The sequence below is a fragment of the Physella acuta genome, unplaced genomic scaffold (assembly GCF_028476545.2).
Source record: "Physella acuta isolate Inbredline_101_S28 unplaced genomic scaffold, ASM2847654v3 ptg000146l, whole genome shotgun sequence".
Classification (NCBI taxonomy): Eukaryota; Metazoa; Mollusca; class Gastropoda; family Physidae; genus Physella; species Physella acuta.
The window spans coordinates 275899-303098 of NW_026731665.1; the positions used below are offsets into that span (position 1 = coordinate 275899).

The following is a 27200-nucleotide window of genomic DNA, read 5'->3' on the forward strand; positions in this document are numbered from 1 at the left end:
CGACTGGTGTCATTAAATTCCACAGTAAATTGACCAGCATATGGCTTTTGTTGGACCCGGCATGTGGTCATTTCATCGTATGGTCTTTAGGTCGAGGAGAATTAGTTTATTTTTTATATAGCCAACAGTGATATAAGCGTATGAACATGCCATTAGACTATATGAGGTATATATATATATATATATATATATATATATATATATATATATATATATATATATATATATATATATATATATATATATATATATATATATATATATATATATAATGAAGTAATGTTTATTTCAGAAAATCGTTGTAAATATGGAAACTTGAAAGGGAAGAAACACATTATGTTATCAATATCGAGCCTTTCATGTCCCATAGATGTGCAACAGTTTGCCAGTTCATAAAATTCTTCAAACATACGAGACGGGTTCCATGAAACTCAAATGTAACAAAATCACACACACACACACAAAACAGTATGACGCTTAGGTAAATTTAGTATCAACATAGTTCATAAGTCCGCGTTGTTTGTACGTGTAGCGACCCAGAAATAAAACATAGTCTATATTTAAAATATTATTAAGGCTAACTAGACTTTCGGGTTACGTACAAATTATTATGGAGAGAGAAAAAACTAATGTCCGTTTTAAAATGTCAAGTTAATGTATAAATATTTTTTACATAGTGTTGACGTAAAGTATATACTTCAATGGGAAATAACGCGTGGCTGTATCTAAAAGTACTTAGTGGGTTATCTTATCTTTGTTTACGTTCTGATGGTATGGACTAATGTACAACGACGGTCGGGTACTTGTCTAAATGATGGACACGGCTCAGCAGGGGAGATAACCTACACGAGGACTGACACGGGGAGCTAACCCACGCTACAATGCGCACATTAATTACACAGGGAACTAACCCACTACAAACCCACAGTGCTAAATTATGCTAATAGTAGTAATAGACCTCGAGATGAAAAATATTGTCCAATAAATCATAATACACAGAATTAAGTAGATTTCTTAGACCTCTGTCCGAGAACTGGTTGCTTTAATCACAGGGGACACCGTGTGGGGTAAATTAATAAATTAATTCATCATCTCATTATCTTTTCCCGTTCATACCCAATACTAAAAGTGCAGATGCAGTAGGGTTCGTCTGTTTTTCGGCCTATTTTCCTGAGCTAGTGCCTTTCGAGTTAGAAGTCGTAAGCTTTACCATTTGACACCCCCCCCCAACTTTTCACGCTAATAAACTTAATGAGCTTGAGTCTGATAGCCTACCCAGTACCATACACACAAACAACACAAAAAACAACAACAAATAGCCGGACTGTGGTATGGTATACAAATAGGCCAAAATCAATTAACTTCAAAAACCGCAATACTCTCAAGTTTATCAAGCAGGCAAAAATTACTTGGTATAAAATACCTTAAACTGCACATAAACTTACAAACTAGATCTATAATCCTAGGTCTACAGTCTATGGTCTGATTAAATTATACAGAAATTAATTAAGTCGACCTACCTGGCGACCAGTCGACCCCCACTGCCAATACACGAGAACAATCCTTTATCCTTCGTCATATCGAACCCCGTGTCTTTAACAACGTAATCCAATCACAATCGAATACCAACAATCCCACAATCCAATCACCAAAACACAGTGGGCACATCCCATCTGCCATCGAACTCTACCAGTTTTCTCTGACCGATCCACGGAGCGATCCTTATCCTGATACATGAGTGACCAAACGACACACCGTTCCTACACCTACACGCCCTTGACCTTAGCTGGTCAGAGAGGGGTGAAAACGCAGTCGCTTATCAGCTGCGACAGGGGCGATAACTCCTTTGTTTCCCTGCGAGTTATGTGGTCTGGTGTGTGGGTGTTAGACACGGCTAGACGCCGGTCACGTGTCATATCGGACAGACGGTCACGTGTCATATCGGACAGACGGGTGGGTAAACATGTTAGTACACTTAGCTGCACACAAGGAGGGCATGCTTTACAGGTAAGTATAATAATATATTAAAAGAAACACCAACTAGGTGATAAGTCCAGCGTAACTCAGACTGTTTTATATTATAATCATAATATACTTAATATACTATATAAAAAGGCCTATCTTTTTGTTCTTTTTAGGAACATAAAAAAACGTTTTCCAAATATTTGACCCAAACATACTTCAGTTGCGAGTAGTTTTTTTGAAAATAACTAGATCTAAATGCTAAGCTTTAGCAACTGTACACACTGAGCGTTAGTTGTCGTATAGTAAACTTTGTCGAAATTTCCTTATTGACAATTAAAGAAGTAGAGACCACTGCCTCTTTAAAGTGAACTGACTAGCCTAATAGAAACAAACTGAAACAAAAAAAACAAAAACAAAAAAAAACCATGGGTATAATCAACTACACTGTTTACATTAAATTAGAAGAATATCAAACATAAAGAAACTCCAGAATTTAAGCTAAAATGATGAATTTATCCGATCGCCTTGAACTTTGACACAATATGTGCAGTATATCAGAGACGGTTGTATCAGAGACAAATTGTCTGACACAGTTGAATGACGACAGAGTGACGACAGTGACAATGTCATTACACGCTCCACCGCAACCGCCGTGGGATTTAAAAGGGTGTGGCCAGAAATGTAGGTCAGGGAATCTATCGTGATAACATTTCGCGATATTGATCGTCGGGTGGGGGGAAACACATCAACATTGGCTCGTGGGAACACATATACAAACATGGGGGGAACATACATACAAACATGGAGGGAACACACATACAAACATGGGCGGAACACAAATACAAACATGGGGGGAACACATACAAACAAGGTGGGAACACACATACAAACATGGGGGAACACACATACAAACATGGAAGAACACATACAGACACGGTGAACACACATACAAACATGGTGGGAACACATATAAACACGGGGAACACACATACAAAAACGGGGAACACACATACAATAATGGTGGGAACATACATACAAACATGGGGGAACACACATACAAACATGGTGGGAACACACATACAATAATGGTGGGAACATACATACAAACATGGGGGAACACATACAAACATGGTGGGAACACACATACAAATATGGGGGAACACACATACAAACATGGGGACAACACGAAGGAACATTGAAACACGCATGAAGAAACATACCAACAAACACTCGTGGGAGCATACACAGGAGCACATTACGACACGCAGATGAAAGAACTTGCCAATACACACTTATGAGAGCACACAACATTACATTAGCCACTCAAAACATGTTACATTAATGGAATGTTATGTATATATGTCGGCAGATGGTGTGTTATCACACAGACGACCGAACAAACGTCTACTTGCCTGCACCGGCGATCAGACTTTTAAATCCAAAGTAGATCTAGATACATTATGTCTAAGACAATAGATCTAGTATCTAATAGATAGTCTACTGATAAACGATAACGTCGCATGTCAACTACGCTGGTTAGGTTAGGGTTAGTTTAAGACTAGAGAGAGACGTTAGAGAGGAGGTCTAAATTTAGTGCGGCCCCAAATGAACAAAATTCGGCTCCTGACAGTAATTAATTAAATTTATCTCTTTGATTGAAGTCAGCATAAGATTTTATGTGCTGGCAACTTCACATTTCTCGTCAGTTTTTTGATTAATTAGTAAACACAGTGGTATGTTGGTTTTAGTCTAACGAACACCTGTGGCCAAACGTTATAGATTGAAATGCCCCCCCCCCCCTTCTTCCCAGCCCTTACCTCCGTCAACCCGCCCCCCACCCCACAGCGTTCATTCAGTCCGTGTAATCTGACGTTAACACACGTCAGTCTAACCGTGACACGTGTCACCTTGACAACACCAAGGTGGAGGTGCCATAGGTGTGTAGACACCTGCAGTTCACACACCTTCGCTGGACAACACACCTTGTTCTAACGGTGGAAGGTGTGTAGACCAGACACATGTAATACACAATTGACTTAACTACCCATGAGTAGCACCAAACATCTTTGATTAAACAAGCAAAGAGCCGTGTTATAAAGTCTGGAAGTGGCTGACCTGAAGCCACATACGAGACTAACACACATACACATTTTTTGTTGGAAGGTGTTCAGCTTGACCTTCACCTTATTACTAACTAGGGGCGATCACTGAATTTGAATGATATTACTAACTAGGGGAGATCACGGAATAAGTTATGATACTGCTAACTAGGGGAGATCACTGAATTAGTTATGATATTACTAACTAGGGGAGATCACTGAATTAGTTATGATATTACTAACTAGGGAGATCACTGAATTAGTTATGATATTACTAACTAGGGGAGATCACCGATTTAGTTACGAATGTCAGACCCACCCCTAGACTGTACCAACAAAGTTTGTTGCTGATCTGCATACAGTCGAAAATTGTGTGTATGGTGAAAAATATCTTCCGCGAGGCGATGTTTTCATTCAGTATTCAAATATACGTACTCATACGCCACGGTTTAAAAAAAAAAATCTATTCCCTAGCACGTCTATGTAGAAACTAAAATAGTCACTTGAAGACACTCGGCTCTTCATGGATTCAACGTGGCCTTGAACTTAAAACACTACTCATAGCTACGGTGTAAAGAGACTTTCTTAGACTAAAATATACGTTGGTTCCATCCACCACAATTTTTCGTCAACCCACCAAAATGTAAATTGACTCTATTCACCAACAAATATACGTTGCTCCCCCTAAAAAAAGGGGCGTATTGCGCTCTTTTAAAACGGTCACCCCCTAACTAAAATAAAGTATCCAATTAACCAAGGTTTATTTCAAGCGCCATCAAAACTTTATTGCTCAATTAAACAGCAAACACACCGCGAGCTCGTGTTCGTGTCAATAATCACGTGACTCCCGTCATGTCACCACGGAACATTGTGTCGACCACCTAACCCTCAAGTTTGTCGCCTTTGTTCGACCACCTAACCCTCACGTTTGTTGCCTTTGTTCGACCACCTAACCCTCAAGTTTGTTGCCTTTGTTCGACCACCTAACTCTCAAGTTTGTTGTCTTTGTTCGACCACCTAACCCTCAAGTTTGTTGCCTTTGTTCGACCACCTAACCCTCAAGTTTGTTGCCGTTATTCGACCACCTAACCCTCAAGTTTATTGCCTTTGTTCGACCACCTAACCCTCAAGTTTGTTGCCTTTGTTCGACCACCTAACCCTCAAGTTTGTTGCCTTTGTTCGACCACCTAACCCTCAAGTTTGTTGCCTATGTTCGACCACCTAACCCTCAAGTTTGTTGCCTTTGTTCGACCACCTAACCCTCAAGTTTGTTGCCTTTGTTCGACCACCTAACCCTCAAGTTTGTTGCCTTTGTTCGACCACCTAACCCTCAAGTTTGTTGCCTTTGTTCGACCACCTAACCCTCAAGTTTGTTGCCTTTGTTCGACCACCTAACCCTCAAGTTTGTTGCCTTTGTTCGACCACCTAACTCTCAAGTTTGTTGCCTATGTTCGACCACCTAACCCTCAAGTTTGTTGCCGTTATTCGACCACCTAACCCTCAAGTTTGTTGCCTTTGTTGTAACCACTTTCCCAGCAAGCTCCAGGTTCCACGGAAAGAGACTTCGAGACCCACCAAAGAGGGGTCAACTTGAGTTCCCCGGGCCCCCGTCTAACCCTACCCACCTACGCTACCCCCTCGATCGTAATCTGCCAAGACAAGACGCAACACAAGACGTGTGTTTACGTCTTGACGTAAGAAAATCCGACCAGAAACGGCAAGTCGTGATCGCTATCTACCGTAATGTGTTTGGGAAAAATGGAGGGGTAGGTTGGACTGAAAACATATGTCGGACGTTGTGTTGAAAGAATCAATCCAGCTTGGTGGCCAATGTATCATGCTAGGGTAATTACGTTTTTTTTTAAACTATCTGAATATTGAAATAAAATTTAAAAGCGTAGTAGTTCGCTAATCTTGTTACATCTTGGTACATCGTTCATTTCAACTACTGTTCCTATTTGAGAAGACTACGGAATATCTTACATAGGTATTTTTTAAATATTTTGTTTTATTCAAGCATATCAGCTAGGATGCGATTTAGCAACAAAGGATTATGGTTTCATTATTAGTTAGAGGGTACGGATATTATTATTGTCTATGCTAGTACTGATACTAGATAAAAAAAAAGTCCGATAATTCGTACCGATGTTTTTATTTCCAAAAGTAATAATACCACGGGTGTCCTTTTTTTTTTGGAAACTGTTCTAATTTAGATATATTTCTGTTTATATTCAAGGTGCGCCTCAGTTGAACTACACAGAATAGTGAATCGTCGAAAGGGGAGGCTAGTCTCATGTAGTTTAATGCGACCCAGCACATTTGGCCCACCAACACAGGCGACAGATGTGTACTGAGTCAAGACGCCAGCACAAGTCACGAGACTGCTAATTCTCGCCTCATTAGCATAATGAGAACTTGACCTTGACCTACGCCTGCCACCCCCCCCCCCCACCCCCGACAAAAGCCAGCAAGTTTCGATAACATGACCTTAAAACACAAAGACTGGGCCGACCCTAGCACGACATGAAACGTTATGAGACGAGTGCTGTTTGTTTGCTCACACGAGGGGTGCACGTCAGGGGTCGGGTGAGGGGAGGGTGGGAGGTGGTTGTCTGTCAGTGTGGAAAGGTGGGTCTGGGGGAGGTAGGATCGTCAGAGGTGGGGTCGTCAGGTTAAGTCCATTAGGGGTGGAGTAGGTACATTAGATGAAGGTAGATAACCCCATCAGCCGGGCCTAGAGTCAAGTGTCTCTAAGACAAGTGGTTGCTCACTGTCTAGCTTGGTGTAAGGAAACCCTAACTGCTGCCCGAGGTTTGTTTTGTAAACACGACAGTACGGGTGGCCAGATAATCAGAATTACATTTGTGTTAAATTATTGTCCACGCGATAAAAGAAAATCTCAGCGAAGTATCTTGTAATTAATGCGATACGTTTCGCGTGTACAAGGGAGACTACGTTGTTTTAAGTAAAATTACATTTTTTTAAGGATTTACTGCTGAACATACTGAGTGCACTAAACTGAAAGTTTAATTCTAGTTTAGATAACATGCAATGCCCGTACTTGGAAGTATTTAGTACAACTCTTTCTGGAATTTAAGTTGGGGATACAATAAAATAGCGGCACTATTCAAAGAGGCGCAGTTTCTATTATTTAATTAAAGAGCCGTACTTATCCCATAGTTTGAGGATCTCTGAACTACTATCTATCACCTAATTTATTTCCGTGTTATTTTTTCCATATTTTTACGAACACCATTTTTACTAGTAGAGTCCAACTTTTGAACATTTCTATACATACGTGTCTATAGAATACATATGCGTATGTGATATAAACTAATACTGAACCTGCTTCCTACAACAAAGACGGGAAATAGTTTGGCCATTTTAAACGCTGTATCAATGGTGCTAGACACCCATCTACTGTGAAACTACCTGATCATCTGAAACCATAACACCAAATACGACCAGTACAGAAATCCTAACACCAAATACGACCAGTACAGAAATCCTAACACCAAATACGACCAGTACAGAAATCCTAACACCAAATACGACCAGTACAGAAATCCTAACACCAAATACGACCAGTACAGAAATCCTAACACTACCTACGCATTCGATCACTCAGGAAAAAAAGCTAATATAAAGACCCACGTATCACACAACAACACACGTATCACAAAGTGAGAATTCCACACACGATTTGTCTGTCCACAAATGATCGAATCCAGTGGACGAGGCAATCACAGGTAACTGTGGCAGGTTACATAAACGGTCACAGTGACAGGTAACCGTGCCAGCCAACGGCAGGTGAAACACAAGACCAGTTCCAGGTGAGTGCCGTGAGAACGACTCACACACCGTGAGACATCGATACGACCAATCGATATCGATCTCAGACTCCGTGGGGGTTTATTGACAGGTGAGTCTGATGGTGCGACGTTGGGGTTGGTTGGATCGTTGGTGATGATGTGACAAGTCTGGTGGTGATGTAGGGACCATGGTGGTCTAGTGGGACCCCGATTGGTGATGTGGCAAAGCTAGAGGTGATATGGGACCCGCGATTGGGGATGTGGGACCCGCGCTTGGTGATGTGGGACCCGCGGTGGGGGATGTGGCAACCCTAGAGATAATATGGGACCCGCGGTTGGGGATGTGGGACCCGCGCTTGGTGATGTGGGACCCGCGGTGGGGGATGTGGCGACCCTAGAGATGATATGGGACCCGCGATTGGTGATGTGGCAACCCTAGAGATGATATGGGACCCGCGGTTGGGGATGTGGGACCCGCGCTTGGTGATGTGGGACCCGCGGTGGGGGATGTGGCAACCCTAGGCGCTGATGATTTCCTGCAGTGTCGACAAACCGCCAAGTGAAGTTGAATACATTCCTATAGTATTTAGTACGACCCATGTGACGTGACATCGTTCTCAGCAGAAGTTAGCAGATCATGAATTGCCAGCAAAACCACAGAACACGTTCAATAAAAGGTACAATTATAGCCACATAGCTTATTATTATGTGATCGATGCACTAGGTCAAGTTACGCAAGAAACGACATGGGCCAATTAAAGACACGGGCATGTGTTATAGAGTGTCGTCAAATATCTGGAGGAACATGTTCAAGGAAAACTCACCAAGCTAACATTAAGAACCTCCGGGGGTGGTGGTGGAAAGAGGGGGGGGGGAAGGCAGTCTCCAGGTTAATGGTTCAGTGTTGTCAAAAATTAATAGCCACTAAAACACATTAATGTTAGGTCTCTGATCAGTGACAGCTTAAAAATGCGTTATGGTGCGTCATTAAAATAGGAAATTAAGACCAAATGTTGGGTGTCATTAAAATATAGGCCTATTTAAATTGAGACTGTGTGTGTGGGAGGGGGGGGGGTACAACGTTTTTAAAACGTTTAAATTAATCGTTGAGAAATTTGAAACGAAATTGTATACGCATTAGCTTTTTGAACTTTTTTTTATAACTGTAACTTAATACATGTGTAGATTGCTAGGCAAGCAACATATTGCACACATACCCCCCCCCCCCCCCCCACATACACACACTAACATGCAGTGAACATACACTTTACACTATTAACACAACTAATGCTTGGGCACAATACAAACACGGTTTAGACAAGTCACTTAAAACAGGTTCATACAATTTGATGTTTTGAAAATATTTGTATGATGAATAATGAAAATAAAAAACCAAAATCTCGTAATAACATTATAATTAAAGAGTTTTTCTTTTCCAAATCGAATTACTTAAAGCCGCTTCTTACAACCCATAACGACAGAAACATAATTAGAACCTTATTATCACACACCTGTATCACAACGTTACTACAAGAAGGTTCACATGAAATAACAAAAGAGTTTAACAGAAAATTGTCTTAAATTTTCTTCCTGGAAATCAAGAGCACCAGTAATCCACGTAGTACTCACAGCAGACGATACAGGCTGGAAGAACAACAAAAAAAAACAACAAAAAAAACCGTCACGGAACTCTAAAACATTTTTTCCTGTTCCCACTGTCCTGTCCCACGGTCAGGATGGGGAGGGGGGGGGGGGAAGAGAAAGGGGGGGGGGTGGATAACTGTGTCAATATGCTTGGGGGAGGGAACTCTACTGGGCCAGAAAACACTTGCAGATAAAACAAACGGAGGTCCAGAAGTAGGTGGAGCCACGTGGGACTATTCACCGGGACAGTAGAGCTAACAGGGGGGGGGGGGGAGGGGGAATGTAGGCGGAGTGCCGGGGAGGTGTGTGTGTGGGGGGGGGGGGGGGTGGTGGTTGGGACAGACAATGGCCAAAAAATCTTGGACAGATTATTCTACAGATGGTGCACCTTTCTGGTACCAATCTAGTTGGAATTCACCGAGAGAACCAAGATCAAACCAGCACTTTAGTAGAGCCAACTGTTGATAAACCATGTACACAACCCCTTTAAGTGAGCATTCAAATGTTTTCTACAAAAAGGCCGACAAAAACTCTTACGATTTCGCTTAGACGCATGATTTCGTTAGAATGTAATGTAATTTTTTTTATTTTTACACGTGATGATGGTGGTGATGGTGGTGGTAACTGGTGATGATGGTGGTGACGCTACTAATGGTAAAATAAACGCTCACTAGGTACCAAAATAACACAAATCTTCTGTACCACGTGACACGTTTGGTAAAAAAAAAACCTCCACATACAAGGTTACATCCACCACAAAGTAAGACTTGTTCATTGAATGTAGGTTCGAATCCAGTCGAGAAAATTCGATTTTAGTAGAACCTACTTTATTTCATTCAGCAACTTTATAACAAAACACGTATGTGTCTAGCCTCGTTGAACTCACATAGCCGAGGTGGATAATCTAGAGGTGGGTTACTAATGTAATACAGTCTAGAGATACAGTGGTGATTAGGAGGAAAAGTTGAACAAGGTGATATGACGTTTATGTGTAACAATTTTCAGTTTTTAAAACGTCAGAACAGCCACTAAGATTACCTTTAACTTGTTTAATTACTAAAACAAATAATTAAACTACGTCTGCATAAAATAGCCAGCGACACTAAGAGGAGTTGTAGAAAGTAATGTTTGTTTCCGGTTTATGCCGGTTGGCACGCGAGACGTCCAAAACATCTTGACCCTCGGCCGGCGTGCCATCACTTGAAGCATCCAGATAGCCGTGATTTATGGGCAGCCAACAACACTGAGCACACCAGGATCACATTACAGACAGAGCCGGATACTGACCGGAGCGTGCCGGCTACTGACCGGAGCGTGCCGGCTACTGACCGGAGCGTGCCGGATACTGACCGGAGCGTGCCGGCTACTGACCGGAGCGTGCCGGATACTGACCGGAGCGTGCCGGCTACTGACCGGAGCGTGCCGGATACTGACCGGAGCGTGCCGGATACTGACCGGAGCGTGCCGGAGAGACGTCGACCATGGGAGATAAGTAGTAGGTACCGACACGACGCTGGGGATTTAGTGGCGTACCGACACGACGTTTTCTTAGAGTAGAGGCTGGAGATTGTGTGGAGCTATAGGCGGGGAGAGAACAGATGGTGGAGTAGAGACGTTCACATGGTGTGAGGTCAAAACGGGCTTCGATACGGGGGTCAGTGAGGTTTGATGTGGGTTGTCGGGTGTGGTAGGGGTCGGTGAGGTGTGAAGGGGGTCAGTAAGGTGTGATTGGGGTTTATTAGGTGTGACGGGGTCAGTGGGGTGTGACGGGGGTCAGTGGGGTGTGTGAGGTGTGTTGGGGGTATGTACATAATGTAATGGTAACGGGAATCAATAAGAAACTCCAAACAATGGATTTTCAGCAAACAAACTGAAGTTAAATTAACTTTCTCGCAATACGTCATTAGCAAGTAGCCTATATAAAATAAAATCACCCAATACACAACAGAATACCACTATAAAAAACAACACGCTAGTATTATCATAGCTTAAGAGCAGCGACAGATTTATGAACGCTGAGTGATCCACGGCTCAAATATGCGAACCTCCAAACATAAACTCCCGAGTTTAGCTCAGAGCTTAGACGCGTGAGTAGAGACATGCAGACGCATTCTCACGACATCCAACAGGTGAGTTTAATCCTACCCTGACCTGTTTAACCCCGACCCCCAAAAGAACCCCCCCCCCCCCCCCAAAAAAAAAAAAAAAAAAGCTGCTCACTCCCAAAACCGAGAGCGAAAAAAAAAATTCTCTTTAAATTTCCCCGTTATCTTTCCAAGTGATTTGCTCCCAACACCTCAAGTCGTGACCAATCTACCACAACTTCTTGGCGTCGGGTTTAGGTTTAGATTAATATATCAGCCAGGTAACCCAGCGAGTATCTCCGAGTATCTCAGAGTATCTCCGAGCGTGGACGAGGGGAAAAAAAGCACGTGCGGGTTTGAGTGAGTAGTACTTATCACAGGGCAAGTCGGGCAGTGAGTTTTTTTATGTTGGAGATTAGAGCGAGAGATAAACCAAATCTTTAATCTTTGCTTTTGGTGTTAACGGCCTTGTGTGATAGCACATCGCGACAAATTTGTGGAGAAATAGAGGGGGGGGGGGGGGGCGGGGGTGGGGGGTGGGGGTGTCAGTTGTTAAAATAGAAAAAGAGGCAAGAAAGAATAGAAAAGAAAAAGAAAAAAAAAAGGAAAAACTAAAAAAAAATATTAAATTTTGAATAAGAGAAATAAAACGATAGAAAAGGATAGGAGAAAATTGTGGTTTAAAAAGAAATAAATTAAAAAAAAAGATGTTAACGGTGTGGCATCGATCTTGGCTCTCAGCCCGGCTAACGACGGCAACACCAATAAAATTGATGGCCTGAAAGTGGTCAGAACATTTCGTGCAGGGGAGAGAAGGCTCGCCATTTGATGGCCGTCGTTAGGCGGAGGTTTGCACTCTAAGGGAGGTCACCGCTGAGCCGGTTAAACGTTTATGTTGTGAGTTGTTCATGGTGTGTGGACCGCTGAATATAACTTGGATTAAATTAAATCTTTAGTTTTGTTTGAAATAAAAACACCATGTGAATTTAAATGATTAAACTGCTGTGAAGTATATGATTAATTGAATAGGCCTTGCGTAAACCAACTACATGGAAAGCTGAAAGTAGATCGGCCAAAACAGATTGAAATTGGAAAAGATAAGTTGTCAGTGAAGCAGAAATAGTCGGAATGTCGTGGTTTTAACTTGGGGGAATGACGGAGAATGTTGATGATGCTGATGATGGTGGTGGTGGTGATGATGATAATACTACTAACGTCATTTAGTTGCTACCCGTGTTGCAACAGATGGAACCAGGTCGCATCTTACGCACATTTGTGCAGGTGTATTGTGCAGAGGCACTTCACAAGCACATTTTCTTATATTTCAACAACCCGGCAACTTAAGAAACGTCGGATCATCACCCGAAATTGAATTACCTCCCCACTCAACACATCACTCAAACTAATGCTGTTAACAACAAGTCATTCTATATAATACATAACTCACCCACACACACAAGTTAAACGTTCATCTTTGATTCATTACAAACCCATACCTCCCCGCCCCCCGCAACATCGTTCCATTTTTACACGTCAACATGAGCCATACTTTAATTTCATTCAGGAGACGTAACTCGAGTAGATAGAATTACCTCCCCTTGTGAGAGGGAGATAACCCAAAAAAGGAAATGAACTCACACACGCCATCTTTGAAAGAAGCTGACCTTGTCAGGACGAGTCCTAGGGGCCCTTAGGCGATGAGTAAAAGGTTAAAATACACTAAAGTACGAGGGGGAGGGGGGGGGGGGGAGAGAAACAAAATACTTAAACTAGTGGGGGAGAGGGTGGGGGAGAAAATGTAGGTAAAAAAATATGTACTAGAGACTGAAAGTACAGGGGGGGGGGAATCAAATTAAATATGACGTTACAAGGGGAAAATGCATTACAAGAAAGAAGAGGATGAGGGGTGGGGGAGTGAAAAGGGGAATTAATGTGAAAACAAACGGTTAAATATTTCAAACCATACTTGGAACACACACAACACTTTGCTAGTTGTGTACAATGTATATAATCAATAATAATCTATAAGATTAAATGGCAATGTTAACGCAAGTTAAGGTTCAAATCCTGTTGGCGAGACAACCCACAAACAAACAAACATAGTTAACTAAATAAAATCTTATAGAACCAAACGTTTGTTTGTTCTTTCTCCGGAAATAAACAAACTGATGGGTAAAAATATTCAATGGGGCGAGTGTTTATCTGAGACTGTCATCTAGGTATGGAATCAGTGGTACATTGGTAAGGTGGTCGAGGAATAGTGTGGAGTCAGGAGTCTGCAAGTTAGTGGCGTCATCTCGAGTCACGGAATATGAGTTGGTGGTGATAACATGAGACATTTTAAACCATACCCGTAGCCCCAAAAATGCCCAGACAGCAAATATATACATTAGGACGCCCCCCCCCCCTCCACCCCCCTCTCTCCTTCAACAAAGACACCCGACCCCCAGCAGCAAATGACATTAAAATCACCACACTCCCTTTACATCGGGTGACACATTTCACATTTATTTTCTCTCCCTCAGCAAAACACAAAGATAGATGCCGTGCGTCCTTGGTTTCCATGGCAACCGATACACCAGCTCCACAGCATCAAGTTAAATCTGAGCCAGACTAAAATATCTCGAGACAGCCTCACCCCCCCCCCCTTCTCTAGCCCCACCCACTTCCCCTCCCCAACGCTAAAACGAGTTAGGAATAAATAGAAGGGTCCCGTTTCTCCATCAAAATATATTGATCTGTTGTTGAGGTTCGGTGTAGAGCGGAGATCCGCGAAGATGAGCGGAGATGAGCGAAATGTATCTCGAGGAAGCTGAACACCTATGAACTCAGATGGTAGACAAACACAAACGGTTTCTTGTGTTGGAGATTACACTTGTAGATGTTGAAAACCAGTAAATTAAATAAGTCCCAAAATAGCCTTTGAATGAATCATTTTTTAGATGTCAGACTAGCTAAGATTAAAATCAGTTACTCGCAGCCATGATAAATGTTGTGTGGTTGTTTACAATACCACAGAAGCTTGTGTTTGTTTGCTCTGTAATACAATTTCAGTTCATATTTGTCTAAACACAAGGCTTGTACATAGCAGAGTTTCTTTCAGGCATCTCATCATGGATGCATTAGAACAAGTATATATTTTAAAATTTATATTTAAGCCAGAATTCGCCCAAACCCCCAACGTTGCAAGAGACCCATTACCCCGGAGATTAATGTCTGAAAGAAACACTGGCACCTAGCTGTTAGTAGCTCATTTTGAGCCCCACTTCACATGGGAGAAGCTATAGGACTGGTCTATGTGTTACACATGTGTCAGTCAGGTAAGTTGTGAGTTCGTGTGTTGAACTATTCCCCAAGGACTGGTATTCTGCTGTAGGTACCCTCACGGGTCTCGCATGGTGCTGCTTTAGATGTTCCCACTCCACGCTACTGAAGTAATTATTTTAATTCAACGTGTATGCTATTTAAGTAATCACTCCCCATAGACCTCTATCCTACTGATGTCATTCCCCATAGACCTATACGCTACTGATATCATTCCCCATAGGCCTATATGCTACTGATATCATTCCCCATAGAACCAGTGGCGTGCAGAGGGGGGGGGGCGGAGGGGGCCCAGGCCCCGGGCAGCCACATCAAAGGGGCATCCAAAGAGGGGAAAAAAAATTAATTTTTAATGTTTAATTTTTTTTTTTTTTTTTTTTTTTTTTTTTTTTTTTTTTTTTTTTTTTTTTTTTTAGGAAAGCTAAATGTCTACTAAGGTTTGTCTATTTAGGCAGAATTATCAAATTATCATAATTTGCCAAATTCACCGAAATGTGTATATACAATCAACACATAGCACTGATATAGTCATCGTACTGTCCGTCGTGTCGTACAACCTTCAGGGTGAAAGGGGCATCGGTGAAGGGTAGTGGTGTAGTAGTCATTGATATTCCCCGAATAAATGTATGCAGTCTTTCAATTAATAGAGTATCTGATACTTGTGTAGGTAGGGGCATCTTTTAGATAACACGCCCATAATCATTTTATACACTTGTGGTCATCCATAGAGTATTAAAGCCCATGATTATAATTTACACACTGTAGGGGCATCTTTTAGAGAACACGCCCATAATCATTTTATACACTTGTGGTCATCCATTGAGTATTAAAGCCCATGATTATAATTTACACACTGTAGGGGCATCTTTTAGAGAACACGCCCATAATCATTTTATACTTTGTGGTCATCCATAGAGTATTAAAGCCCATGATTATAATTTACACACTGTAGGGGCATCTTTAATGTAATTTGCTTATATTCATCATAATACTTTTGAAGGGCATCCAAACAGTAATTATGCCCGCATTCATTTTATATATCGTCAGGGCAACTTTAAAGTAATTTACTTGTATTCACGTTTGTATTTATATAATTACAGCAATTATGCCCATATTCGTTTATATATTATCGGATATTTATTATGCTTATATTCATTATTGAATGTCTGAAGGGCATCCCTACAGTAATTATGCCCTTGTTCGCTTTATATTTTATCGGGCATCTTTATTATGTTTCTATTCATTGCATAATGTTTGTATAATATAGGGCATCCTTATTCATTTTGATGGACGTAACGGCATTCGTAGACTGATTAAGCACACAGCCTCTTGGTTTTTTCTTATTCTAATGATATTCTTTATTCATGGCCATTTGGATTTTTGTGTACGGTTAAATACAAACTTTCAAGTCCGTACTGTTTTGATACACTGGGCCGGGCCGAGTTAACTTCATTCTAAAGTTGTCCTTAAGTCTCACACTTCTTAATTACCGGCATTCGCGGCCGCCCGGTCGTACTGTCCAAAAACACATAAATAAGGTGTAGCTGGCTGTCACTTGTTCCCCCCCCCCTATCACTTTAGGCACAAACCTTCTATTGTAAGACCGGTAATGTAATACCTAGACGCTCTATTGGCACGGCCAGAGATCCAGTAATGTAGTACTCGAATCTGTAGACTTTTTTATGGGATGTTCCATCCCATAGCCATATATTTAAATGCACAGTCTGCGTGATCTTTCACCTCACCCCCCCCCCAACTTTCACCCACCCCAAAGCTCAAAGCATCTACTGTCACCCACCCCTAAACCCCACACTACTGAGCGTTCTTATTACATTTGAGAGACATTTCTCTTGGATTCTATAGCCGAAAACGGTGTTTTTCCCACAATTCGAACTAATTATATAAAGTGTTCAAATCTGTCAATGTTTTCCTATTTGTTTTAATTTTAATCACTAATGCTTGTTGATATTGTAATTTGTCTAAATTTGTGTGCTTACTAACACTGTCTCTTTATATAATATACCTAAACGCATGACTTTTATATTAACCACTGGCCATTGAACGAACAATTTAAACCACTTTATTGCATTAGAGCGATTTTCGAAAAATGTATTTGATTTTTGCTTGTGATTAAAAGGGCATTTGCAGATGAAGTAAGCCCGTATTATTTTTAGATAACTTGTAGGGGCACCCAAGAGAATTTATTCGGTTTGATGCATATGAATATACTAAAGAATAAGAATGTCCGTATTGTTTCTGAGACACTGTAAGGACACCCTCAAGAATAAGCATCAACAGATTTTTAATGTACATTGTAGTGATATCATTTCAAACAATTGTGCCCATTTTATTTTTTATCAATTGTAGGGCATACTAAAAGTTGTGTTAAAGTATTTTAATGCAAAGTAGAGTTATCTGTAAAGTAAATGGGCGCTTAAATAGAACTGATGTTATAAATAGTAGAGCCATCTGTGAAGTAAGTGAGTCCACGTTGATTTAATGAATTGTGGGAGTTATAACGACCCTGGTAGCCGTTACTGGATTATTTCCCACACAGGGTTTGCATATGAATACTTGGGGCCTAGAGCCGACCATTAAGTGCGGGCCCCAAGTTTAGCGATACAAAAATTCTATCAAACATCGACAATGCGCACAAGCAGAAATCGCTGTGCTCTATGACTAGAATCGATATTTTCTCAATGTATCGAGTTAAGACGAGACGCTTTATTCCTACGTATCCGACTACTTCGACGTACGAGACAAGACTAGCATTTTTTAGGTCCGTAACTAGTACAGGCATCAAAAAAAAAATACACCTACATTGGTCAGAATACAATAGGGTATCCCAAATTTGGTGACCCGTCAAAAGAGCGCACGACAAAAGAGCGCCGACATAAGAGCGCAGACAAAAGAGCGCCGACATAAAAGCGCCGACAAAAGAGCGCAGACAAAAGAGCGCCGACATAAGAGCGCAGTCATATAAAAAAACACATGTTGTACGCTAAACGAATAGGACATGGTTAACACGTCTTTATTTATATATTATGGTTAATATGTTATGAATGCAGTTTGAAAATATTTCTAACCCAAGAAACATGGAGAAGATCGAATCACAGAAAAGGAAGGTTATTATATTGGTCGAAGGCTACAGATATAGACAGGACAGAGCAAATGCTGATGGAACTTATTTTTATTTTGTTACATTTCATTTCAGTTTGTATTCTCACTTTAGGCCTAACATTTACAATCTTTGTATGTGTTATTAGATTGAGTTTTGAATAATTGGACTTCAAATTTATTTTTCCCTTTTTTTTTAGTTAAAGAAACTGAACAATTAGTTTTTTAATGAAACAATAAAGAGTTAACATCAAACGATGCCTTCTGATCTGAGTTAATTTTCTTTTTTTATTTATTAAATATGGTTTTTCGATTTTTAGTTTGCGCTCTTATGTCGGCGCTCTTTTGTCGGGAAATTAGTGCGCTCTTATGTCGGCGCTCTTATGTCGGCGCTCTTTTGTCTGCGCTCTTATGTCGGCGCTCTTTTGTCGTGCGCTCTTTTGACGGGGTGCCCCCAAATTTACATACCAGGTACAAGGGGGTGGAGGCGGAGGGGGGGGGGGGGGGAAGGGCTCACTCAATCGACTCATCGCCAGCCACCAAACAATCACCCGGCGACCGTGGTTCTCTTCCCTGCACACGAGATGTTACACTAATGTGTTTCTATAAAATACAGCATTGTTCAAGTTCGAGATGGGGAGGGGGGTAACTCACTAGGCCTAACATCAGCAGTGGCCTCAGTCGTAGAAATAAACAATGGCGAACTTTGACCTTTTAGTTTTTTTTCAATTTAATTTAACGGTGACCGAAGCCCGACCCCGGTAGGGTAATGGAAACTGTAAACTCTTTTGTTGGGCTTGGCATATAGCCCCTCCCCCCCCCCCCCCCAACATCCGGCATGTCCCCAAACTGTTTTCTCCCTCCCCGAATGAGTCAGTCATTCTTTTGGATATATATGCATGGAGTCTTCTCAAGAGTTCAGCTAAGTCAATTTTTTAAAATGCTTTTCTATTCGTATTCTGATTAATAACATAATGTGTGTTATAATTGTAGGGCTACTAACGCTTTTAACACCGTAATTTATATATATATATATATATATATATATATATATATATATATATATACAATTTATGGGGGCATCTTCCTTTGGGTTTGCCCCGGGCAGCAACATAGCTCTGCACGCCACTGCATAGAACTATACGCTACTGATGTCATTCCCAATAGACCTATATGCCAATGATGTCATTCCCCATAGACCAATATGTAACTGATGCTCTTAATCCCATTCGAATTACTTGCTACTAGCTACTATTATTGCTACTAACTACTAATGAAGTAATCGTTGTGGTTTTGACCAACAGACCTGCAACTGATACGATCCCTACACCACCAAACCACCAGCTCCCCCCCCCCCTCCGACCATAATTCAATTCTAGGCATGCTGGGTAATCAACGCCACCGACGGGGTAATGTGTCAGGACCGTAGCCCCCACACGAGCAAGGCTCGACCGTGTCAATGTAATAAGCGGTTGACGGAAAACACGAGAGGACTTTAGGTCAAAGGTCGTGCCGGGTCATAGTATTAAAGTCTGTGACGAGCATTCGGGGTTAGACATTATGTACAGAAGGTCATTGTGTCAATGACCTAGGAAGGTCTTTATGGAATTGAGTGTTGCGAATGTAAAATAGTCACCTTGAACCCCCCCCCCCCCCCATTCATAGGTTGGAGAGAAAAATGTATCCGGCGTATTTTTAGTTCAACATACGGTAATGGAACAGTACATTGTGATAAAGATAAAAAAAAACAACACAAAAAACAAAAAAAAAACAACAACGTGAACGGTTAAAAAAAAAATCGTCGAAAGTCAACAGCTGAATGGTTCGGGCCATGGTCACTTCAGAGATTAAGGTGCAACTGCAACACCCCCCCCCCCTCCCCCGCCATTATAGCTATCCCTCTAATGCAGACACAAGGCCGGGTTCGAAATGTAACACGCACATACTGCTCATCAGCAAACCGACGCGGAATGACGTCACGCCAGGAATGCGCGGGTGATAAAACAAGGGGCATAACTCCAGTCGACAAGCGGCGCAGGGGAGGGAACTCATTTAGATTTTAAAATAGTTTGGGTTGCGGGGCTTGGCTTAGAGCAGGGGAAAAAAAATTGCGAGGGTTTTTAAGTTCGATGTTTAGGGAAAAAAAAAGGTTTTTAACACAGGGAAAATATGGAAGCAAAGGGGAGATAACGTCAGAGTTGGGGAAAAAAATAAAACTTTTAAAATTGTTTTTAAACATCAAACATGAAACTGTGTACAGATCTCAAGGTCACCACCAAGTCGAAGGTTAAACTTGGTTGTTGAGGGTCGCGTTGGTGGGCAGCATTACAAGTATCCGTTTTGTTGGGTTTTAGTTTTATGTTTAAACTTCGATGTGCTTTGTGCAATCTTCTTTTCAAGTTATTAGTTGTTATATTTTTCTACTTTAGGCTAGACAAACCAACTCTCACATCAACAGAGTATTCAAATAATGTGATATTTATGGTGCTCAATTCAGGTTGATATATCAAGAAAATATAAACTCATGCAAGCATAAATACAAGTATGCATACATACATACATACATACAAACGTACATACATACATACACATATATGCCCATTAAAACATATTCAAACAACCGGTATCCCATACACAAACGCATGCACATCCAAACACAAGCACACATAAACAAACTTGCACGCACGTGCATACGATGAGTAATCAAACGGTCAACAGGTAAAACTTTACGACACGGCACGCGTCCATGTTTAAAAATAGAATTTAAAAAACTGCTGGGTCAGCAGTCAACTAGGATAGATGGTTGCCCCGACCCCCCTCCAATGTGTGTATGAAACCATATTAGATTCTGTAGTCTCCCCTCTCCCTGATGTGTTTATGAATCCATATTAGATTCGCTAGCAAGGGAAACAACCCAGTATTAATAAAGTTGACGTTAATTTTACGGCCGGCGAAGCAAGCAGAAAATAGATCAGTACTGGGGTGGGGGGGGGGGGGGTGAGAAAAAAAGGAAGGGTCTGCAAACATGATGTTGGGTAGTGGACATGATGATATTAAATAAAACACTGGATGACATGGTAGTGGATCTAAGTAGTAGAAAGTAGGATAGTGGATAACAATAGTGGCTAGTAGGGTTGGGGATAGCATTCGTTTTCAATATGTGGAAAAGCTTAGAAAATATTTTTTTAACAAAAATAACATGTTTATAAAAACATAGTATGGTGATTGTGTAGCAGGTAGATTGTGATTGTGATAGTGGGGCAAAGTGTTATCGCAAATTAAAGTACCGCAACATCTTCCCCTCATAAATATATACACTATGTTCACACCAATTACATATCCATATACCGATTACACATAAATACCTACACCAATTACACACATCAATACCTACACCAATTACACACACGCATACATACACCAATTACACACGAATACCTCCACTGTTTATAGACCAACGTGTAAGAAAACACCATTTACTCACCTACGTGTTCGGCAGCTTCAAGTCGGGTACATGTAATCCAATCCTGCCCTTATCAGCGGGGGGCGGGCAGGCAGGTAAAAAATGCGGACGTAAATGAAGCAGGTGTATCGTTTTTCACACGCTTCGAGAATCCCCGGGGTGGGGCATATGAAAGTTTATGCCTCCAACTTTTTTGTTATCTACATTGGGTTTGAATTTTTCTTTCGAGCACACAAAAAAAAAATATCTCCAAACAACTTTTCCTTGTGGGTCACTCAACACATTCATAAAACTCTGTTGAGGGTACCAATGTAGATGGGGTGGGAAGTCAGCTTAAGACAAACACAAAGTTACTGATGCAAAGCTAAACCAAGAGCTTGGCAAATAGTGTATCAAACAACTTTAACATGACGGTGTGTCTTATAATTCTGGTACCCTAAACCTCCTTAGTCATATAAGTACAGAATACACCAGTACAAAACAACTCGGATAGTTTTTCTATATATTAGTGTCCATCTTGTGTTATTAGAACTATTTTAAGCTAATGTATATAACTGTAAGTAAACTACAGATTAATTGACAATTTTCCTCATGAAGGTTATGGACAACAAAATATTACATTTACTTTCCAGCTCTTAAAAAACTAAAACGTCCAACAAATTTAAAATAATAATAATAAATAAATAAGCACAATAACATTCAGAACAGAGAATAGATAGAATCTTTGTCAAATATAATATGATCAAATAATTTTAAACATTTTTTTTTTAAATTTAGAACATAAAGAAAACCTGACACTGACAGGGTATAAATATAGACACTGACAGTCACATGACACATACCATAGAGAATATGAGAAGGTTAATTACGTGGCTATAAATAGTAACACTGTCACATGACCAAAGCAGGACGTTAAATCACATCCCAAACACGATTCTCTGAACACGACTACAGATCCCATGAGCAGACGTCTGGAAGCGTGCAGACAACTGGGTGAGTAGAAATCGTTTCGCGCCCATCACAACATTGCCCGCTGGGGGTGGAGGAGGTGTGGTGGGAGAGGTGGGTCTAGAGTGATGGACCTGACAGTATCTTATCGTCAGAAGCTCTGGCTAGACTATATCTCCAGAGGGGAGGGGAGGGGGTAAACAAGAAAGGTAGGGGGGGGGTGCTAGAATGTGAAGGGTTGGGCTAACATGAGAGATTGTCAGTGAGTAAAATATAGTTCTAACTTACTCAACTAAGAACATATTCCTCAAGACATCAACCATCTAACATATAATCTTAAAATAAATTATATTGAGATGGATTGATACAAGTTTGCTATATATAGTACAGACAGACCTCGGAATCCCAAAATCGAAAGTTCAAAGAGACCTCGAAATCCGAATATATAAAGAACACACGTACATCGAAGTTCAAATATCTAAATAACAAACAGATCTCTAAGTCCCAATACCTAAAGAACAAACAAACCTCGAAATCCGAACTCTTTCATTGAAGTGAAACGACCCGACTCAACATCAACTCTATTAAACAGAGGTCCAAAGTGAACTGGGCACATATAATTTTATAAACCCCACCTACACCTCACAAATCCTAGACATAAAATAAAAATCCAACAACACACTGAAAAACTAGCCCTATCGAATCATCGGCCAGCAAAGATGCGGCAACTCTGTACCGGGCCAGCCATCAATCATAGAGTGGCCTCCCCTTGAGAGCTGTCAACGACTTAGACATCTAGCCACGCTCGCTGGTGAATCCATTTACCTCTTGACCAATAACACCCCCCCCCCAGATATTAATCTGTAGAAAATAGTTCATGCATTCATTCATCTCAGTCACAGCCCCCCCCCCCCCGTTCCACCCTCCCCATACCACCACACACGCTAGCACGCGACAAAACTAGAATCGATCTGACTTATTCCCCCTGAGGAATATAGGAATTCTCATTCATGCTTGTGTGGTTTGTGTAGACGTGACGGGACATTTTGTCCATGTGATTATTGGCATGACATTTTGTCCATTTGATTATTGACGGGACATTTTGTCCATGTGATCATTGACGGGACATTTTGTCCATGTGATTATTGGCATGACATTTTGTCCATGTGATTTTTGACGGGACATTTTGTCCATGTGATTATTGACGGGTCGTTTTGTCCATGTCATTTTAGACGGGACATTTTGTCCGTGTGATTATTGGCATGACATTTTGTCAATGTGATTATTGGCATGCCATTTTGTCCATGTCATTTTAGACGGGACATTTTGTCTATCTGATTATTGACGGACATTTGGTCCACGTGATTATTAACGGGACATTTTGTCCATGTGGTTAAGAAAAATGTCCATGTGTATGTTGTATTATCTGACAAAGACGTGAACCGATAAAAAAAAACCAAACCACGAAAAAATTATACGAAGAGAGATAACCGTGAAAATAAAATATTTAACCTTCCCTACTTAACAGCCCAACTCCCGCGAGAGTAGTGTACCTACATCTCAAATCTCGCGAGACTACCTCCACAACCCAACTCCCGCGAGAGTACTCTCCACCAACCTACAGTTTGCTAATAAACAGTTTGTCTATAAACAGTTTGTCTATAAACAGTTTGTCTATAAACAGTCCGTCTCCCATCCATCACCATAAAACACAAGACCGTTCTCACACCGCTGAAATCTTTTGAAGTCGCGGCCTCATTAACAACATCAAACTCATTAAAAATCCTGTCTTATATGGTTGGAAAAAGAAACAACCCCCACCCCTATTTCACAGAAACATAAAAAAAATAAATTAAAAATTAAATTAAAATCACCGCACAGACTAGTACATCTATCTATCTAGCTATATATATAATTCTCTTCTGGGAGACGCTAGAAAACAAGCTGTAAATGCGCTCCCTACCATCCCCACCCCTACATGGTCTTAGTGAGCTGTGGTTCACGCTATGTTTACCTTCGTGGAGTCGGGTTTAGTGACGGCTATTAGGGGCAGATAATTTAGTTTGAAACGATTTTAAACGTTGGGGGGGGGGGGGGGGGGGAGGAAGGGGGGGGGGGAGGAAGGGGGGGGGGGGTTATGGTCCTTAACGAGCTACTTATAGTGTTTTAAAGAAATATTTTCAGTGTCAGCGTTGGTACTGTCGAATTCACAAATTATGAATTACTGAAAAGTAGAAAAAAACAACAACTAAATAGCGGCGTATGTTATGCCGCGGGCCGGCTCGTATACTTTAATTGTCTAAGGTTATGAATTGTTTTGTTATTTCAATGTCTGTTACAGAGAATATTGGTTGCTTTTAACATTAATATAACACAACAGTAACACAATTTTAAAACAAACAAACTCTGATGTTACAAGACTAAATGTCGATTATTTGTGTTATCTATGCGATGAACATCCCCCCTCCTCCACCCCCAGAGACAACATTACATGTCGTGAAGGTGAACCCACAAACACATATTTTTGACGTGATGATCAAAACGACGAACATCTACTGTCATCAAGAGGAATGCTTATTTCATCACATCACATCCTCCTACACACAATAGTACGCCCACGTATTACTGAGTTCATTCACTCACGTTAATTATCTGTCCCTACAACAGCCTATTGTACAAATAATCGATGCCATGCACTCAACCACCCTAGAACCTCTTGGATGGTTTTCCCGGAACCTGTATAAAAAAAACTCGAGTAAATTTCATGTTACCTCAACCATTCAACACCCCCCCCCCCCCGCCACACACACACACACACTCCCTCACACAACCTCCAGCACCACGTACTTCTCACTACACCGAAATCCGCCACGCCCCTTATTTGTCACGGAATCGTTCAGGCCAGATTCTTTTCTAACCCGCCTGTCCGGCACGAACCTGCCATTTTACACAGGCTGATGTTTACTTGAGGGAACGGTCGTCTCTCCTTGTCATTCCTTTAATTCACATTTTGCTAACTTCCTTCAATGCGATTAAGACGGCCCAATGCTTACAAAAACATTTTGCTAACTTCCTTCAATACGATTAGGACGGCCCAATGCTTACAAAACTTAAACTTAAAATGGAAAAAAAAACGTAGATCTTAACATGCGCTATTAATTAAATGTCCTGACGTAAAGGCTAAGATCCAATTAATAAGTGGAATACAAAATGCATTTAAAAATGCCCTTGATATTTTAAGCCGGACGGACACATGAGTTGAGCTCGACTTAATTTCACGGTCCAGTGACCATGTGAGTGACCAGGGGCCATCAGGCAATGACAACATGACAGCCGGGTCGATATGCCCGGGGACCTCGTGTCTAGGGTCCATGTAAACAGGGTGGGTGGTGTGTGGGGTTTGTGTGGTGTTGTGTGGAGGTTAGTGTGGGGTTGTGTGGGGTTTAGTGTGGTGTTCTGTGGTTCTAGAGTGTTGTGCCATACAGAGTAAGTCGGTGTGTCATTACAACAAAACCACCACTAAATGCCAAAAGAACCCAACCTGAGACGTAACATTGATGCATCCCTGCATGATGACTAATAACTAACATTTATCAACTAAAGAAACCAACACAAACAGCCTACACCACGTCATTATTCCAATACGACTAGAAATCAGCCCCAATAAACTGACAGTCGAAAGGTACACACCAAATCAACAGTGTCATCATCATAGACTTAAGTACCGCGCGAATGTCTTGTGTCTTACTAGCATGAATCCGTATACGGCTAACATAAGATAGTGCCAGCTTCACACAATTAGAACATGCTAATACACGGGTTATATCCCTTTACACAGAATGTTTTGCTAGTAAAAATGTAACGTCCGTATCCGGAATAAACAATCTTCTGAAAAACGAAATGTCCATTTGGAGAAAACAAAACCCGCAGCTAAAACACTATGTCCATTTAGACAGAACAAATCTGCTACCAAAACGAAATGTCCATTTAGACAGAACAAATCTGCTACCAAAACGAAATGTCCATAAAGACAGAACAAATCTGCTACTAAAACGAAATGTCCATAAAGACAAAAGACAGTCTGCTAGTGTCCACTCTAGTCCGGCAGCCCGTTAGAGCCCTTGGGGCGGGACAGCGAGGGGTCGCCAAGTTTGGACAGGATTAGCAGGGGCGGGGTAGGGGGAGGTGGAGGAATTTTGGAGAGACAAAGTGGACAGAAGAAGTGTGTGGGGGGAGGGAAGGCGCCACTGGGGGAGAAAGTGTGGGAGAGGGGGCGCCATAATGGGAGGAAGATGCGAAAAGCAAACAGCTTGTGTCAAGTAATCACCGCATGGTGTGAGGAGGGGGGTGGTCTCTGTTCACCACAAGACGATGCTGAGGGGGAGGAGGTGGGAGAGTTCAGAGTGTGGGGGTGTAGTCCTTGATGAAAGAAGCAATGAAAAGTCAACGAATATACAATGAAAAGTCAACGAATATACAATGAAAAGTCTACGAATACACAATGAAAAGTCAAGTAATATACAATGAAAAGTCAACGAATACACAATGAAAAGTCAACGAATACACAATGAAAAGTCAACGAATACACAATGAAAAGTCAACGAATACACAATGAAAAGTCAACGAATACACAATGAAAAGTCAACGAATACACAATGAAAAGTAAAGAATACACAATGAAAAGTCAACGAATACACAATGAAAAGGCAACGAATACACAATGAAAAGTCAAGTAATATACAAT

At 41.2% G+C, this 27200-nt stretch overlaps 1 protein-coding gene across 14 annotated transcripts in view; it reads right to left on the bottom strand.

Moving 5' to 3' along the window:
* LOC131935501 (ras GTPase-activating protein nGAP) overlaps positions 1-27200 on the bottom strand; it is a 217575-nt gene that overhangs the window by 54742 nt on the left and 135633 nt on the right. Inside the window, exon 1 of one of the 14 annotated variants that reach the window (XM_059291914.1) lies at positions 21530-21592. The exons of 12 other annotated variants lie outside the window; for them this stretch is intronic. Coding sequence is in view for 1 of the 2 variants with exons in the window: in XM_059291913.1 (XP_059147896.1) it covers positions 1521-1579 (59 nt within the window). In the remaining variant the exon portion in view is untranslated. Of the gene's footprint in view, positions 1-1520; positions 1739-21529; positions 21593-27200 lie in introns of those variants that run through there. One more of the 14 variants, XM_059291913.1, reaches the window with a different exon arrangement.